Source organism: Zalophus californianus, chromosome 4 (genome assembly GCF_009762305.2).
Source record: "Zalophus californianus isolate mZalCal1 chromosome 4, mZalCal1.pri.v2, whole genome shotgun sequence".
In the NCBI taxonomy this organism is placed as follows: domain Eukaryota; kingdom Metazoa; phylum Chordata; class Mammalia; order Carnivora; family Otariidae; genus Zalophus; species Zalophus californianus.
This window is the reverse complement of record NC_045598.1, coordinates 99661148-99674737: the sequence shown is the minus strand read 5'-3', so window position 1 is coordinate 99674737 and position 13590 is coordinate 99661148. Positions and strand designations below refer to the sequence as shown.

At 40.1% G+C, this 13590-nt stretch overlaps 1 protein-coding gene across 11 annotated transcripts in view; it reads left to right on the top strand.

The window, feature by feature from the left end:
* Window positions 1–13590, top strand: part of SPAG17 (sperm associated antigen 17) — a 237836-nt gene that overhangs the window by 163284 nt on the left and 60962 nt on the right. For all 11 annotated transcript variants that reach the window (XR_003522719.2, XM_027609149.2, XM_027609136.2 and 8 more), the window contains 3 exons: window positions 3530–3747; window positions 9197–9341; window positions 10955–11109. Coding sequence is in view for 10 of the 11 variants with exons in the window: in XM_027609149.2 (XP_027464950.2) it covers window positions 3530–3747; window positions 9197–9341; window positions 10955–11109 (518 nt within the window). In the remaining variant the exon portion in view is untranslated. The remainder of the gene's footprint in view (window positions 1–3529; window positions 3748–9196; window positions 9342–10954; window positions 11110–13590) is intronic.

The following is a 13590-nucleotide window of genomic DNA, read 5'->3' as shown; positions in this document are numbered from 1 at the left end:
ATGATGAGTCTCTGGGAATGGGGCTTTTAGGGAAAATTCCAGGCCTATTGGCCCCCTCCAGCAGCTGCTACACTGTTGGTTTTCACAGTTGCTACGATTCCAAGGCTACTGTTTTTCAAGGCTCCTGCACAGCTGGAGATGGGCAAGTTGTAACACCACAAAGCAGTGGTTCTTCCTGAGATTCAGCTGATTGTTGCAATTCTTTGGTTTATTTCCAGAGTTCTGAAAGAGTTGTTTTTTTTTTTTTAAGATTTTATTTATTTATTTATTTATTTATTTATTTATTTATTTATTTATTTAACAGAGAGACACACAGCAAGAGAGGAAACATAAGCAGAGGGAGTGGGAGAGGGAGAAGCAGGCTTCCCGCCCAGCAGGGAGTCCGATGCGAGGCTCCATCCCAGGACCCTGGGATCATGACCTGTGCTGAAGGCAGATGCTTAATGACTGAACCACCCAGGCACCCCATAGAGTTGATTTTGATTTTTTTTTTTCCAGTGTTCTCACTGTTTTGTTGGAAGAATGGCCTTTTGAAGGTCCTTTCTTGCCGTTCCAGAAGTGCTTCTCCCATCTCACAAGACATGCTATTTAGTATTTTCATTATTTTTTTAGCTCTAAATATTTTCTAATTTCCATAATGACTTCCTTTTTGACCCACAAGTTATTTAAACATGTTTCTATATTTGCAAAACTATGAAGTGTTTCTAGGATTTTTTAATAATCGATTTTTAACTAATTTTTTGAAATTCATTGAAACATGATGTATAGCCCCAAATATGGGCAAGTGTTTAAAAAAGTCTGTGTATGATTGAAAAGGGCATGTATCCTGCAGTTATTGAGTATAGTGTTCTCTTTATAACAGTTAGATCAAAACTGTTAGCTGTGTTATCCAATCTATTTTCAAGTTCAGCAAACTTCTCTGCAAAGGGCAAGATAAATTTTTTTTTATTATATTCAATTAGCCAACATATTACTAGTACATCATTAGTTTTTGATGCAGTGTTCAATGATTCATTAGTTGTGTATAACACCCAGTGTTTATTTAGACTTTATGAGCCATATTGTCCCGGTCACAACTACTCACCTCTGCCATTGTAGCATGAAAATAGCCATACATAATTAAGTGAGCATGGTATATTGTGTTTAAATAAAACTTATTTATGGACACTAAAATTTGAATTTCATATAATTTTCATGTATCACAAAATATTATTCTTTTGATTTTTTAATTATATAGAAATGTCAAAAGAAGCATTACTTCACAGACTACAACAACAGACAGCAAGCCATATTTGCTCTACAGGTCAAAATTTGCCAATCCCTATTGTATAACTTCACTGATATTTTTAATCTACTATATCAGTTTATTCAGCAGAATTATGTTTATTTTTTTAGTAATAATAATAATAATAATATTTGCTTTTATTTTTTATTTTTTTTGAGAGTGAAAATAGTATTTTATTTTTTTTATTTTTTCATTCTGTTAGTCACCATACAGTACATCATTAGTTTTTGATGTAGCAGAAGTATGTTTATTTTTTTAAAGATTTTATTTATTTATTTGAGAGAGAGAGAATGAGAAATAGAGAGCACGAGAGGGAAGAGGGTCAGAGAGAGAAGCAGACTCCCTGCTGAGCAGGGAGCCCAATGTGGGACTCGATCCCGGGACTCCAGGATCATGACCTGAGCCGAAGGCAGTCGCTTAACCAACTGAGCCACCCAGGCGCCCAGCAGTATGTTTAAATAAGGGTAAAATAGTCTATCCAGTGCTATACTCCTTATAATTTAATCTTTATTTCTGAAATTATTGTATCTTTTTAATAGTTCTGTAAGATTTTTCTTTATAAACTTTGAGGATGTGATTTTATTAACTTACAAATTTAGATATCTTTATGGTAAATTTAACTTCTTATCAGTAGGTGGTGGCTTTTTGTTCTAGTATTTTTTTTTTTTGCCCTTATGTCTATTTTGCTTATATTATTATAGCCACACCAGCTATTATTTAATCCCTTTGCATTATAACTTTTTCATACTTTATTTTACTTTCAGGGGTTTATGTTTAAATGTATCTCGTGTAAGCAACTTATAGGTGAATATTTTAAAAATTCAATTTGATAATTTTTGCCTTTTAACCAGAGCTTCTAATCCATTTATTATATAACAGATATTTTCTGAAAATGTCTTTATGTTGTCCCCACCCTTGGATGATAATTTCACTAGGTACAGAATTCTGAATTAATAGGTGTTTCCTCTCCAGCATATTGACAAAAATTCCTTAGATTCTTCTTGCTTCCAGTGTTGCTGTCGAAAAGTTGGCTCTCAGTCTAATTGTTGTTGCCATGAAGATAATCTAACTGCCTTGAAAATACTGTATTTTTCTTATTATAATTTCAATGCAATTTAGCTAGGTGTGGATTTCTTTTTATTTATCCAAGTGAGAATAAATTGGGATTATTGAATCTATGGATTAGTATCTTTCATTTGTTCTGGAAAATTCTCAATAATTACTTCTTTAAATGTTTATGTTCCATTTTTTGCATATATTAGAGAATTTTACCTCTCTTTTATTATTTCTATTACTTTGACTCTCTGAGAGTCATTCTAAATAATTTCCTTAGGTCTATCAGTTCTCTTTTAATGCTCTGGAAATAGAAATAAGTCCAAATTAAATTTGGGCAAAGGTAAAGCTTAGCTTCTTGCATATGTCTTATTGGGCTCTTCCCATTAGTTAAATCTGCATCTTAGGCCAAGATCCATCTCTGATGCACATTTCATACTCTGAATCTGAGGAATCTTCCTAGAGTTAACAATCCTTCACTACCTTTGCTTGTAATTTGCTTCTGGGTCTGCGTTTACCTCATCATTGAGGTTTGATAACACTGGCCAATCTCATCTAGAGATCACTCATCATTATTTATACAAATGGAGCAAATCTATCCATGATAGAGGGATTGAGGTATTATTCACAGAGTTCCATAAGGTTTTTTCAGTTCTGTATTCCTTACCAAATAGATGGTGTTGGGGGGGGGTGGGTTGGGAGGAGGAATGCGTCAAATGATTATCCATGTAGTAGTTGAATTGTACAAATCCTCTCCCCTAGTGAAAGGCCAAAGATATATGCCTGGTTGGTAAAGTTCTCCAGATCCAGAGCTAAAGAAAGCTTTCTCTTATCTAAGACTAACAAAATGACAAAATCAGGGGAATGAAGAGTTAAAAATCTGGGAAAATGCTAGAGTTCAGTAAGTCAAAAGAAGGAATCTGAGGTACGGAGCAAAGGTAAGCTTTAAAAACTAGGGTACAAAACCCCAAATCTGGAATCCAGGGAGCTATAGGCAATACCCAAAATTATATAGAAATTGACCAGAATAGATATTTTTCCCACTTGAGAAATAATATAATTGATGAATACAACTTAGAATTTCTATGCCACAGTGTCTGAGGTAGCTTACAGTGTGTTAAGACTTAATGAATAATCTACATAATTGATATTATAATTATATTGTGTTTGATTTTACTTGAACTTCTGCAGGAAAAAGTCACAAAAATCAGTCATCAATTGCACATAAGAATGAAAGCCATGAACCTCACCCAGAGACAGTTCAAAGAGTAACTCCTGTGGAGGTTCATGTAGGCACCTGGTTTACAACCACACCTGAAGGAAATCGGATTGGCACCAAAGGATTAGAAAGAATAACAGACATGACCCCATTATTATCCTTTAAGGCCACAGATCCTGTCAATGGAACGGTATGGCAAACTATTGTATAATGCAAAATTTTTATAAATCATTAGAGTTCTGAAACAACACATTAGAAGAGCACCTGACAAATAATTAATTTTCTGTAACTACTTGGTAAATAGTGGGTGGATGGATGAACAGATGGCTCCATCTTTGCAAACACAAAACCTTTGTGTGGTTTGTTTGATTAGAAAAATGTACCATGAAATACTAATTTTTGAAATGAGAAACAGATCATGAATATCTATATCACATCTAATACATATAAGATTGTGTCATATATTTCTTTATCTTGAATATATTTGTGTGTATGTCTTATCTTCTAGAAACTGAGGGGCTACACTTTGTTCCTATTTCTTTGTGTGCAACTGAAATGAGTGCTAGAAATTTATTCATGATCCATGACTTCAAAGAATGTATAGTATATTTAAGGAGATGCTCACATTAAATAATTCAAGAATTTGGCAACATTACAGAGCAACTGGACAAAAGATTTGTAGCCTAAGAATAAGTGACAAATGAGTGGTATAGAAAATAATGGTTTGGGGTCACCTCGATGGTGCAGTCAGTTAAATGTCCAACTCTTGGTTTTGGCTCAAGTCACAATCTCAGAGTCGTGAGATTGAGCCCCACGTCCAGCTCTGCACTTATGCAGAGTCTACTTGAGAGTCTCTCTCTCCCTCTGCCCCTCCCCTTACTCGTGTGCCCTCTCTCTCTTAAATAAATAAAGAAATAAAATCTTCAAAAAAAAGAAAGAAAAGAAAAGAATGGTTTGGCTTATGATGTGAAATCAAACCCCTGGGATGAACAATAGTACCTTCTATGGGGCAGGCCTTCAGTTAGGGGGTTGTTGTTTTTTTTTTTAAAGATTTTATTTATTTGACAGAAAGAGAGATAGCGAGAGCAGGAACACAAGCAGGAGGAGGGGGAGAGGGAGAAGCAGTCTTCCCTCCGAGCAGGGAGCCTGGCCCCAGGACCCTGGTATCATGACCTGAGCCGAAGACAGATGCCTAACAACTGAGCCACCAGGCACCCCTTGGGGGTTGGGGTTTTGTGTACATTATCTCATTCAGTCTCCGCACCAATGAATATTATATTACACTGGTGAGGAAATTGGGCCTCAGCAAGTTAAGTAATGCAGTCAAGAGTACACATTCAGGAAGTGCTGGATCCCAATTAGAAGCAGTTATTGGTGACTGAAAACTGAGCTCTTTCCATTCCTCAGCTAGTCCTCTGACATCTCATGTGGAGCTTTGCAGTACCCTTTGCAGTACCCATGACATGATGGATAGTTGCCTTATATCTGGGTTTGGGACTTCCTACCCTTGTTTATAACCATGTGCTGCTGGTCCAAAGCAAAATGACTGCTCACTATCGAGATGAATTACATTATCTAACCAAACGTGTTTTCCTTTCTTCTTTAGTCTACTTCTGAAATAGTTTTGTAATCTCTTACCTTGTCTGCTAGTTGTATTTTTTGTGAGACTAAAAGTACATATCATCTCAGGAAGGTTTTCTGGTCACTTCAAATAACTCCCTTTCATTCAGCCCCTGATGTAGATTATTTAGCATAATATGCAAATGCGATTAATATTTCTTAGTAACTCTCAATTTCCCTAATTATCACCTATCACCATTTTATGGAAGCATGAACTAATGTCCAAGAGCCTGGATTCAAGCATTCGTTGAACATCAGACACCTAACAGATTAATAAAAACAACAGTAATAATAATATTGACTGAGTGCTCGCTATTTGCCAAGCTCTCTTCTCCTTTTATTCTCACAACAGATTTGTGTTGTTTCCATTTTACAGATGAGGCAAAAACAGAAAGGTTAAATAACTTTCCCCAAAGCGCAGAGCAAGTAGCAGAGTCAGAACCTCAAGGTTGCATTCCAGATCCCGTGTGCTTAGCCACCAGGGAAATAAGGGCCAAGAAATCACACAGTTGTATGAAACAAAATTGAAAATGGATGTTTTTTCATGACACCTGACATGAAGTACCACTAAATTAGAGGTGTGGGCACTGCCCTCGTGGTGACACAGACCTGGTTTTGAACCCCAGCCACACTCCTACTGGTTGTGTGACTTTGGACAAGCTTCTAATCCAGTTTTTCTTATTTACAGAATGGAGATAATAGTCATTACCTGAAATGGTTGATAAGGTTGAGGCCAGATCCAACACTATCAGGTGTTCAGTAAATAGTCTTGCTACTGTATTCTTCCCACCACTGAGAATAATAATTTTCCCACCATATGATGACCAGAAAGTGTCAGTGGTATGTGGTGTTATGTAATGTTTAAATAATTCTAAATAATAGTATGTAAATATCTCTACTAGCTAAAGAGATAGTATTAACCCTGCTGACTTGATGACTGACTAAATGTTAATCACTTTGCCAACGTTATCTCGCTTAATCCACATTACCTCCCTGAAGAAGATACTAGTGTTGCCTTCATTTTGCAGATGAGAGAACTAGAGCACAGAGAAGTTAAGCCACTTGCCTAAGTCGCCCAGCCATCCGTGAAGTTAGGATTTGAACTCAGGCAGCTTTACTCCAGAGCTCAGGCTCTCGACCACTATACTCTTTTTTTTTTTTTAATTAACATACAATGTGTTACCTGCTTCAGGGGTACAGGTCTGTGATTCATCAGTCTTACACAATTCACAGTGCTCACCATAGCACATACCCTCCCCAATGTCTATCACCCAGCCACCCCATCCCTCCCACCCCCTCCCCTCCAGCAACCCTCAGTTTGTTTCCTGAGATTCAGAGTCTTATGATTTGTCTCTCTCTCTGGTTTCATCTTGTTTCATTTTTCCTCTCTTCCCTTATGATCCTCTGTCTTGTTTCTCAAATTCTTCATATCAATGAGATCATATGATACTTGTCTTTCTCCGATTGACTTACTTCACTTAACATAATACCCTCTAGTTCCATCCATGTTGTTGCAAATGGCAAGATTTCATTTTTTGGTGGCTGCATAATATTCCATTGTATATATATCTACCACATCTTCTTTATCCATTCATCTGTCGATGGACATCTGGGCTCTTCCCATAGTTTGGCTATTATGGACATTGCTGCTATAAACATCAGGGTGCATGTGCCCCTTCAGATCGCTACATTTGTATCTTTGGGGTAAATACCCAATAGTGCAATTGCTGGGTCAAAGGGTAGCTCTATTTTCAACTTTTTGAGGAAACTCCACCCTGTTTTCCAGAGTGGCTGCACCAGCTTGCATTCCCACCAACAGTGTAGGAGGGTTCCCCTTTCTCCACATCCCTGCCAACATCTGTCGTTTCCTGACTTGTTACTTTTAGCCATTCTGACTTCAACCACTATATTCTTCAGCAGTATTTCTCATTAAACACATTGGCTGAGAGCTCCAATGATAAGAACCTAAAATAATGACAGCATGCATTTCTCTCATATATAGTGATTTCTGCCTACTATAAAGAGATAAGAAGGCAATTATCACCTGCTTCCAACAGCCACAGATACTTGAATCAAAACACAGCTAACAAACCTGCTGTCACATCCATCTGGACTCTTCAGTGAAATACTGTGTCCCTTACAGTTAGGACAGTACAAGTTAGAAAATACTCAATGATATAATTTGCAATACTGTTATTGCCAGTTGGACACCATCCGGGCAAGGAAGGGGGGGAAGGAAGCATAAATGGGCAGAGGGAGAACCTGAGCTATGGCACAGACCCGACAAAGCCTTAACCAACTGGCAGGGGCTCAGGAGCCAGTATGCTCTGTGTCCCAAGTCTGGTAGCAGGAAGCAGACTGGTATGCCCCTGCCTCACTCAGTCACTGGACGCAGTTACCCTGGAAAGCTGTGAGTCAGGCAAAGCATCTCTCTGCACCTGGGGCAGACACGGAAAGAGCTGAGAGCCGGAAGCTATTTGCTGATAGCCCCCCGCCCCACAGTTGGGGAGCAAGTCCTCTGTTGAAGAGAGATACAGGCCAAGCATCTCCATATCTGCCACAACTACACATACACACACACATACACACACACGCGCGTGCGCGCGCGCAACTGGGGGTGTAGAGCTTCACTGGTCAACCATTGAGCTACTGTATGTAAGGGCCTGATCATTCTTTCGGAGTGAAGCACTTGTCAGGACTAAGTGAATTTTTTTTTCTGTGACTGCTACTCTTTAGTCCTGCTTTGGCTCTCCTTGGGATAAAGGCTGAAGTCCTTAATCACAGTTTAAAGCTCTCTCTAATTTGGTCCTTCATCTTCTAGCCTCACCTCCCACCCTTCTCCTCTCTGCTTCTTGGGGTCCTTTGAATCCCCCGTGCTGCTCCCCTGCATCAACACACCCAAACCAAGCTCTGGCCTTGCTTCCTCAGAGGGGAAGCCAAACCACATCAGAAGTCTCACTATAGACACTGACCAAGTGATCCCTCCCCGGGCTCCTTCGAGGTCTTCCTTAATGACCGTCTTTCTTCTGGTCTGTAACTCCTGGAGGATAGGGACTTAAACTTTAGTCTCATCCAATATCGTACCCCCAGCATCTGTCATAGTTCACAGCACATGGCCGGCACTCCATGTCGGAACAGACCTGGGACATACGGGGCTGACCAGGTTACTACCCTTCGGCTTCCTGCCTTGGATGATAACAGCTATTTTCCTTCTCAGACCTTCCATCCATCTTCCACAGTAACCCTCTCCACCGGAATAGAAGACATTACAAGTTAAAATTAACAACCAAACTAACAGCACATCCAGGCTTTAATCTGCACCTGTACTTGCTCTGCTTTAGGGAAGGACACAAGGCAGCAAATGCAGCATGATGGGTGGGGTGCCCTCGTCCAACTGGGGGGCCCAGCAACAAGCCACAGGCACAGCTTCCTTTACCCCTCCAGCCCACATGGGACATGACTGGCAGCCACAGACAAGAGCCTGTGAGTGTGTGGATCGGCTTGAAACACAGAGAAGCCACAGCCTCTGTTCCCCACCAATCTTCATGTTCTGTTCTGACATTAGACTGAGATGGCATGGCAAGCAATGCAGCCTCCACCGACCATGTTCACCTTATACCTGTAATTTTCAAGGAGGCAGGACCTGGGGTCATTTTCCCAGACAGAGCAGAGCCAGGCCAGTCCTGATGTTAACTTTGTTTCTCACAAATACACAATGATGGGAGGAGCATCGATTTCCAAGTCAAACAGCCTTAGTCGAACACCAGCCCTGGCGCTTGCTGAGTGAACTTGAGCAAATTTCTTAACTTCTCTAAACCTACATTCCCTCATCTACAAAATAGGGATAGCACTGCCTGCCTCCCAGGATTGTTGCAAAACTTTGACCAAGTAGAGGAGATCAAACTTTAGCTTATAAATGGATAACCAGGATTTTGATGGTATTCAATGGGGTATAAAAATAAACGCACTTGGGATGAACCACCTGACCAAATGATAGTGCTCTGCCTTTGTATGTTCAGGTCATGACAACTCGAGAAGACGGAGTGGTCATTGTGGAAAGAAAAGATGGTACTCGGATAGTGGATCATGCCGATGGTACCAGAATCACAACTTTTTATCAAGTTTATGAAGATCATATTACTCCTCCAGATGATCACAAAATAAGTAAGTTTTATTTTTCAAGCATGTGACATTATTTGTGTCTTTAGAATAAGATGAGTAGAAACCTCACTGCTTTTTTTAACCCACACATAAGAAAAATAATTTTTTGAAGAACTCTCTCAACCAAAGAATACGCGTGCAGTCTAGAGCAGGGCCTCTATGGCCCTTTTGTTACTTTTTTTTTTTTTTTTAATCCTCCACAGACGTGGGAGTGATAAAAGCTCCAGCTGGCTGTCTAGTTGGCTATATATTACTATCTAGATGGGTAGTAATAGTACCTTTTTCCATTTTCACTGCTAAAATATAGTCTGGATTGGTGGCAACTAAAAGTTAATGATCATGACTTCATTGCCTGGGACATTAGCTCTCAGACGTGTTTCCGTTGATACTTATGGAACCTGATTTGCATATAGGTGACCTCAGTAAGGTCCTCTTTCAATTCGGAACATGCCTCTCATTGTCAGAGAGTCGGCGTGAGGGAAGAACAAGCTGCAGGTGCTAATTAACAGGAACCCGGGCAGAGACTCTAAAAGCATAATGCCTTCCCTAACCTAAATTTAAACAAGATTTTTAAAGACAAATTATTCCCTGACTCCCCTTTCTTTAATTCCAGATTTTATTTGTTTAATGCATTAAATGCTTCCTTGCCAAATTAAGTGCAACAAAACTGGCAAGCAAGTGGGAAAAGACCAACCTTCGTATCCCACTGGTTAGAGGGAGAATTAAAAGAGCCACTGGAGAGGGCAATTTAAAAATATAAGTTTAAAATGTGCATATCCTATGATGCACTAACTCCACTTCTGGGTATATGTAGAAAGACACTCTCAACAACACTTTTACCTGTTTGCACAAGGAAACAGGTTCAGGGTGCTACTTGCAACACCAAGTATGATATCAAAATGCTGGGAAATCGATGTCCATCAACAGCGGAATAGAAACATACAATGCAGTATATTCTTACAAAAGAATACTATGTAGTAGTTAAAAGGAATGAAGTTCACACATACACACATATACCTACACACCTATAGATCAAGATAGCTAAAGGTCTCAAAGCGATATCAAGTAGAAAAAAGTAGGTATAGAATGATACATACAGTAATATGTAATGTATGCATATTTAAAGCGCACAGAAGACGATACATTATTTTGATTCGTATATTTATAGAAAAGATAAAAGTCGACTTCAAGAGAAGGGAATAAACCCAGAGATAAGGAGAAAAGTGAACTTCAACTTACCTGTAATTTTTCTCTTATATACATATGAAGAATGTTGAAACAGATATGGCAAACTATTAACAAGTGTAAATTTTGATTGGTGAGTGCATGAATAGTTAAATTATTTGTTACGCTCTTCTGGGTGTTTTCAATCTCTCAAAATAAAAACAGTAGTGAGAACAAAACAGCACACTAAATTAAGTAGGAAGAGTTATTCCGGAAGAATTACTCTGCATTGACAGTGAGTAGGCCACACACCAGCCCTGTGGAGTGAGTTCTCAGCACTTGGTCTCAACTTCTAGTCCAGGTGGCCAGGAGACAGGAGCAAACTCAGCAGGCAGGCGTGTTTCCCAATGTGTGCATCTTGTCAGATCTGCTTCCCTTGCATTTGCTTGCAGCTGAAAGTCCTCAAACTGTCACCAGGCAGGTGAAGTGCATGCGGATAGAAAACTCACACTATGCCACTATCATCACCAACTGCGAGGACAGTAGCTGCTGTACCACCTTTGGGGATGGAACGTCTATTATTGCAAAGCCACAGGGAACATACCAGGTGGGTCTAGGGGGAAATGAGGAGTGCCAAAGAGAAGTGGCCATTCAACTAAGAAAACCCACTCCTCTGGGGCAGTGAATATTCCTGCCATGTACAGCTGTTGTTCCTTTTATCTCGTGTTCTTAGAACACACTTCTCAATCTCTTTTTATTTACTCATCTTCTCTTTACAGTCCATTACAGAAAAACACTGTCCCGCTTGTCTTACAATGCTTTGGTATTTGGGGATCAAGGTTTTAAACCAGAATGTATTTGTTGGGGATCTTTTATGTGGTAGGTGGCAGGCACTGTTAGAAGCACCCGTGTGATCTGTCCTGTGCCTACCCAACCAGCTTCACCTCCTGCCACCTCTGTCCTTATGCACACTCTCCCGTCCTTCCTATCGCCTGTCCATTGCCACTTCACCAAGAGTCCCCACAGGGTGGGAGGGAGCATATGATCGGTGCGGTCCTAGGAGAGCAGCTTGCGAAGCTTTGTTCTTGAAGGCTCAGGAGGGAGCACTGTTAGCAACTCCTGTACCTTCCTCCGTTTCCCTACTCATCACAACCACCTCGTGTCAGCCTGTGGTCCCTTCAGCCTTGGAAGGATTTGCCCTCATCTTTCCACTTGCCGGAGAAGAGACACAAGTGCCAGGATGTCACATACAATGGCACAGGACACTGAGAGCACAGAACCAGAAGGTGACTGACAAAGACCTCAGTGACAGACGTTTGTTATTGTGAAAGTTGCTAAAGCCAGGTTATCCCTCCCATCTCTCCAAGTAAGCTTATCCTACTTCCTCTTCCAGTGCAGATTGTTACGGAGCAAGGCAGGTGCTGAAAGTGAGACACGATTGTGAAGTGTGGCAGTGGGCTAAGGGGTGCAATTCTTCTTCTACAATACTCAGGATGTCCATTTTGCTCAGCACGTTGGCAGCATCCATATTCCAGTACCACGTGTGCTGTCAGATGTCGTGAGAATCCCCCAAGATTGTGTGATGAGGCCATTTTTTGTCTTGCCTTATTTTAGTCCCAAACTCAAATGGTTGCAACTACGAGGGCAAAGGAATTTTAGAACCAATGACAGTTGCCACTGGAGAAAGAGACATAAACAGAAAAGAGATCCAACCGAGACACATTCAGTGTCTGCCACTATTGTGTAGCCACTTGTTCCTTCCAGGTTTGCCCCATCTCCCAAAACACAGCCCAAGAATGGATTGGAAGGTTGACCACTCTTGGTTGAGAAACACACAGACCTTAGTTCCCAACTGGAAAAAAAAAAAAACGCCTCCAAATAAATTTACCAACACCTATTACAGTTCTGTAGTTGTATAGCACTGAAAGATGGCATTCAAAAATACCCTCTGCCCATCCCCTATTGATTGGTCATCACTTCATCACTCACCAGCATGAGAATAATGGGCAGTATGATGAGCGAGCCCGGATTTTAAGCAATGTAATAAAAAAAAAAAAAAAAGGAGGTAGAGCTTGTAGGTTGGATCATACTGGCATAAAAGAACGGTATGACTACTCTCTTTCAGAAGCCCGTTCCAGCACATACACACACACGTACACACACTTGTAACTTAGCAGCACTAAAAAGATTAACCAAGACATCAAATAGGAGGCAGGTATAACAGTTGCTATCCTCTATGACTATAATGTGTCACAAGTAGGGATGGGACCATCCACCCAGCTAGAGGCTTTCAGGAAGACAAAATGATAAATAATGGGTCTATTATCCCCCATGGGAAACCTCTGTCCCTCATTCTAGGAACTGAAACCAGTTTCTCTAGACCAGAAGGCCTATTGTCTTTCTGGGGAAAGTATGTGTACGTGTGTGTCTATGTGCTGGAACGGGCTTCTGAAAGAGAGTAGTCATACTGTTCTTTTATGCCAGTATGATCCAACCTAAGTGGTTCCTTTGGGGAAGATACAGAAATGTAATAAGCATTTGTAAGAATACTTCGGAAAAGGACTTCAAGAGTCCTTGTCTTTGTTAGCAATACTATAAACAAACACCTTATAATAATGGAATGTGGTTATATCCTCTACTCGGTATGTGAAATCAGCTGGAAGAGGCAAATTTTATAGTAAACTTTGAGCAGTATATGTAAAATATGAGAATGTAAAATCATGAGAATTCTATTTGCTAACTGGCTATCGGGTTAATCAAAAACAATCTCTAGCAGAAAATGTGAGTCATCACTATATTTGCCATGTTGGGCCTGTAGGCTTCAGCATAGATGTTTCTCCAGGTTAACTTCCTAGAAAGAAATGTGCATCCAGTTTATCAGGTTTACTTTTGTCATTTCTATATTGTTGCTTCACCTGGTCTATGGTATTTGTCTTAACAGTGGATGTTACAGGACATCCCTTGTCTGTCCAGAGTAGCTTTCAGTAAATCATGGAGTCAAATCTGACAGTTTGGGTCCATTTTGATGAGGACTTTTGGAGGCCAGGAATGTTGCAAATTTAACCACCACCAGTGTCTACTCTAAAAT